This window comes from Pocillopora damicornis, chromosome 3 (genome assembly GCF_964200805.1).
Source record: "Pocillopora damicornis chromosome 3, jaPocDami1.2, whole genome shotgun sequence".
Lineage (NCBI taxonomy): Eukaryota > Metazoa > Cnidaria > Anthozoa > Scleractinia > Pocilloporidae > Pocillopora > Pocillopora damicornis.
Window position 1 is genome coordinate 3,656,493 of NC_142672.1, and position 6,000 is coordinate 3,662,492.

Below are 6,000 nucleotides of genomic sequence, written 5' to 3' on the forward strand. Positions count from 1 at the left end.
AATAAATAAAGATGAGAGTGATAGGTATACAGGTGCTGAAAGAAAAAAGCTAGGTTCACCCTTAAACTCCAGACAGAAGTGATTGACGTGTAACTTCTTTTAATGAGAATACTCAACATTATCAGGTAGAATTTGTTATCTCAGTCTGACTCAATTGTAACAAATTTACAAGGAAATGTAGCAGCTAGAGGGAAGAATTAACAATTGGATGTTGGGAGTTTAATGGTTTCAATTTGTACTTTGCACAATCGCCAAGTGACCCATTCAGCTGCAGTTTAATACGATGTTTCTGCAGCTTAAAGTGACTAGGAGTATTGCTATGTTTCTTCCCCCCCCCCCATGGGTGCTAGTTCATCCCCAGTTACCTACCCCCCATTATTTCATCAAGCTCCCCTGAACATTCACCAGTACCCAGTTCTACTCCTGGGTAGAGAGAGGCTCTAGCTACGAAGTAATTAAAGTGTAAGGCCCAAGAACATAACATAATGACCCAGCCAGGTCTGGCACCTGTACCTCTTTCCCTGGATGAATATTCTCCATACTGTTCTCTATACATTTGGTAAGGTACCAAAAAGGAGAATTTCATCAACAATCGAAATTTTCTTGAGTTGGTGATCATTTGCTTCATTCTTGCAAACTTAATGTTTGATTCAGGGGTGATATTGTAAGGAGAAATTAGATGCCAGTCAAGGATTTATACCACTGCATCTCCCACCTCATATCCATTACAAGTGATTACCAAAGAGTAACTGCTGATGAGAATCACAGCCCACACATCAATTCCCAAACAATCTCACTGTATTTGACACAAAATGTATCACAATTCTGTGCACATTTATCAAACCAAAGCCCTGATATTTGTCTGATTTGATTTAACTCTTTAACTCTCATGAGTAACTGAGACAGAGTTTCTCCTTACAATATCAATACAATATCAACCAGATAAGTGATGAGAATAAAGAGAAATACCACATTTTCGTTCTATTTTTCTGATGGAGAGATCAATTTGGAAAACCAACATCTCTCATGCAGTTTTTAGTTTGGGAGGTAATCTGTTAAGTTTTCAATCCTATTAATAAATTAAAAGAAAATACTCTCATGTAAAAACACAGGGTTTTATTTTTCTGCTTCTATTTCTTACTATGGGTAACCACATGCCAAGTTGTTTAAACACTCTGAAATCTGGAAATGTTGGCCACCAATAGAAGCACAGAGGTGTCCTGTAGCATCTCAAAAGACTCAGCCAAACCACAATTTGTGGGAAACTACGTAACAGTTGCCCTTGAAAGACCTTAGTTCCCTTCCACTTATAGGTAATTTCAATTCCAAGCCTTTTTATAAAACTTAAAAGCAGCTGACACACACAATGGCAGAACAAAGATTGCTCAAGCCATGAGCCCTTATCCATAACTGAGAGTTTTCAAGCCATTCCTGTAGCACAATTCTTTAATTTTTTGCACCAACAGTCAGGCCTTTTTTTTTTTTTTTTTTTTTTACTCTCACCTCTGTACTCTTCTGTTTCTTATCTTTCTTCACTCAAAGTCCTATTCTACACCCAGACAGATAACAAAGATAACCAAGTGCAACTGAAACTAGGAGATTTCATGAGATGTTTCAGTGATTGAAATTCAAGACCCAGGATGTTTTGCCACAAAAAACACTTGGGGAGTTATTGAAGGTTTTTTTAATAACCTTGTTCATGTTGTATAAATATAAAAATGCTTGAATCTCTCTGGTTCTTAACAGCTTAACTCAACGCTTAACCCTTGTGACCAAGCCAGAATTTCTCCTTATAATGTCAACAGAGTATCAAGCAAACAAGTGATGAGAAATTAGACAAATATCAATTAGGGGATAATTAGTTGATCCAATACCAAGTTCTCAGAACAAACATCACAATGATTGTTTGGTAGATGGTGAGGAGAATTAACAACAATAATAATAATGATGAGATTATGGTTGTCAGTGAAAGGGTTAATGGATTGTTTTAAGTCCCTAGGGTTTGATTCGACCCTCTGGTCACAAACACTACTAACTTATAGATACAAGTATATCCAAGTACATTCCATGCTTTGACCACAAAATTTCCATAATGGAAAGAGCTTCAGATAATGTGTTGCATTAGCCATTAAATTAAAATATGATACCTTCTGTTATTTTACTTTAATATTGAAAAGAGCATCAGATAAAGTTTTGCAAAAGACAAACTGAGGTTAACCTGATGGTAAAGAGCATCTCCCTGTCTCAAATTTCTAAAACTTTTTCAAACACCAAATCTTTCAAAAACCACTCCTTTGAGATTCAACTACCCCAATTACTTCCAGAGTTACCTTTTACCTTGGAAATTTCACTTATCTTTTAACAATCCATAGTGTCACAAGATTGCCTGATGAAAAGTTTCACGTGCAATGTATTTATTTCTGGACTCTTGGACCCACAGACAAAACAGCGCACCTCTGGTTTTTTCAAAGGGTGGATACAGCTATCCAATGAATAAATCTCTATCAAGTGGATGGTGCAGTACATTTCTGCTGGATGGAAATTTATCCATTTGAGAGCATAATCTGCCCTTTGGACAAGTGAGTCCACATAATGTATTGCGATAATATATTTTGCGTGCTGGGAAATTTTACTTATCATAAGGCATTTTACATCCTGTTGTAATTATGCTTGCTCGGGTGAACCTTGCTGATATGGTTGTTCTGATGGAGTTCATTACACGAGCCATACAAAACCTATATGAACAATGGCACAGAAACTTGTTACTTCCTCTTCAAAAGCAAGAAACAAGTATCAAAAGCTTTCAAGGTGAACCAAATCCTCCGAAGAATGAGAAAGAAGGAAAACCTGCTCATACTTGATTGCTGACATTTTGCCAAGAGTGCACAGAAAACAATATTTTGATAACATTTTGTTTAGCAAGCATCCTGTCAATCAAAATAAATGATGACTAAGCCACACATGTGCAGTAATTCTACTGCCAACATTCCTTACTAGAAAGATCAGATAACAAAAGACATTACCCTAATCCTAACAATTGTCTTGCAACTGGAAATCCTAAGAATCTATGTTTGTGAAACTTCAACTTCTCAAAAGTCTGTTTCTTATTGTTCAGGCAAGTAAACTTATTAAACACTTCACCAAACTCCAGAAGATTTTCATTTAAGTGCACACAAGCAGTATCTAAGTTCAATGCCTGCTGATTCGCACAATTTGAGTGCGATTCTCGAGCCAGCTTGCCCAAATGGTCACACATTTTGTTCAAAACACCTCACTCTAAGAATTTTCACTGAGTCAAAACTATTAGCAGCTGGAATTATATTGCACATATAATGTGACTATAATGTAATGCTGCTAAGTTCATCTTCAAAATTACTTGCAAACAATATCATTTCCTGCTTCACTTACTATCAAGGGAGTGAAACAGTTTAAGCACTAGCAAAATTTCACAAAATGTCTCTGTAAAAGCATACACATCCATTTCATTCAACTTACTTTCTCCTCTTGCACACAACTTCACCTTTCGTGTGTTTTGCGCATTTATGTGCCTAATGGGCACTTCAAAGGAAAACAATTGCTTGATATGCTGCCAAGCACAGACTTTCCTTTAAGATGATCTGGAAGGCCTCCATGATTTTAGAAGCCATAAAGTTAAATGACAAACATCTCTGACTTGAAAAATTGTTGTTGTATAGATAAATCTTTAGTTAACTTTATATTGAATAAATTACACATCTTAACCTGTTTAGTGACTAAGGCTATAAACAATTTTCAAACTTGAAGTTGGAGAGAAGAAAAATAACAATCAATTTGTTGGATTCGCCAGATTTTATACAGAAAAGATAATAGTTACTTTCTCTTAAGAAACAAGAGACAAGCGAGAACTTTTAAGGATGTGGTAAACCTCAAAAGCTGAAAGAGGAAGGAGAGGATTAGACAAATAAGTTCTCACAATTGGCCGCTGACATATTTTCAAATGGAAACGGAAAGGAACGATGCATTCTGCTGAGCTAATAACTATTCAGTCAAAATAAACAGTTTTTCTCACTAAACAGATCCAAACGCACAAGATGATTGAAGAAAACTCCCCCTCTTATAGATGTAAATTGTCAGTTGCCTATAGACTGAACTTTGTAACACTTCCGATTATGGACAAAATACCTTGGGTCTACTTTGTACATACTACCCATTTTTCACATTTTTATATTGACCTTTGGTACATCTGGCAAAATTTCATACTACTATGTTGATACAAAAGTTTTAACAAATTAATTCATAACCCTGGAATCACAAATATTTTAATGCAATAAACTCACATCCAAGCACAGCCAGAAATAAATAATACTTCATTACCTGAAGCAGCTCTCCAACTCTCAGAATAGCTAAGTCAGAGTTTCTTCCATTTAAGGTAATTTTTTTTGTTCCCTTTAGAGCTGTTCCCCAAAAAATGTTGGTTAGATATAAATGCATTGGTGATTCATCTAGAGTTTATTCTGTACCATTCGACATGCAACCAGCACGTGAACCCCATTGGACATACATTAACCTGTGCCACATGAGTTACATCGCATTATATCAGATTTAAAAGTGGAGTACAAATATTTTAATTTGATCACTCTTGAAACAAAGCAAAGTCTTAAAATAAATAAATCTCTATCGCATTTTCACCAAATCTTGACCATTCTCAGAGTCTTAAGACAACTGCTACCCATCTCCAGTTACTGTGATCTTGAACAACCAGAAAAAAAACCGAAGTTATGAAAGTTTAATGCTTAAACCCATATTAGCCCACCAGGAGATAATAAGTGCACCTTCTGCATAATTGGCAGTGGTCTATATTTGCCTCAGTGCCGGGGAAAATGGCCAAAACAAATATAGATCACTCGAAGAATGCTCACATAACGTAAATCGTATACAGTCTGGCTAAAAAGACATTGTTTTCTGTTATTTGCGGACATTCATGCAGAAATACCGACAATCAATACTGAATTGATTTTCATCATTGCATAATATCAAACATTGCATTACGATTCTAATGATGCAGTGAACTCGCACGTCAACAGCAGAGAATTCCACGCAAATACGTCTACAAATTCCCTCACTACTGGGCAATATGGCATTGTCTGGCACATGAATAAGCTCACTGAACCATTTGATTGAGTTGTTATTTTATTTATTTCCCACTCGTTACGCTTTTACGCCGGGTTTTGTTTTGACACAATGCCTACTCACCAAATCACAACGCATGTTGTTCTGAATCAAAATTAAACACATTAAAACACTTAAAAGAGTTTTACCTTTAATTTGCGGTCTCTTGGAAGTGATTTCGTCCAAGTATCCTTGTACTTCGGTCTTTTGGCGAAGTGCAGCGATTTCAAGAGCAGTTTGGTCGAGATCATTGACCGCATTTGGGTTTGCGCCGAATTCCACCAAGATTTCTGCTGCGGTCATGTGTCCATTCAAAGCAGCCAACATCAGCGCCGTCCAACCTGTTGTTTCTTGTCTACAATTTGCGTTTGCCCCCTTTTCAAGAAGCAATTTTAGACACGCCTCATGACCGTGTTGAGCTGCGTTCATCAGAGGTGTATCAAGACATAGCTGAGGTCCCTCAACCTGCCCATTCACCTGGCCTGCTTCGATCAACAAACCAGCGATTTGTACGTGACCACTTCGAACAGCACAGTCCAAAGCCGTCGAACCTAGCTCATTTCTAGCATATAAGTCCGATTTGTTTTGAATTAAAATCCAACAGACCATGTAATGTCCGTAATAAGCGGCTAGCATGAGAGCCGTCCAACCATAAATAGTTCTCGCTTCCAAACTTGCGCCTCGTGACAACAACAAACGCACAACTTTTTCATCCCCGTTCGCCGAAGCGGTGTGAAGCGCATTTACTCCTTCATCGTCAGCCGAATCAACGTGAATACTTTTCTCCAAAAGTGCTGAAACTACTCCTAAGTTCCCCTGTTCTGCGCTTAACAAGAGTCTGTTGATCTGGGG

The 6,000-nt window shown here is 37.2% G+C and overlaps 1 protein-coding gene across 2 annotated transcripts in view; it reads right to left on the reverse strand.

The window, feature by feature from the left end:
* Nucleotides 1-6,000, reverse strand: part of LOC113683687 (ankyrin repeat and SAM domain-containing protein 6) — a 22,827-nt gene that overhangs the window by 16,349 nt on the left and 478 nt on the right. For both annotated transcript variants that reach the window (XM_027200961.2, XM_027200960.2), the window contains exon 1: nucleotides 5,298-6,000. This exon is cut by the window's right edge. In XM_027200961.2, coding sequence (XP_027056762.2) covers nucleotides 5,298-6,000 — 703 coding nt within the window. The remainder of the gene's footprint in view (nucleotides 1-5,297) is intronic.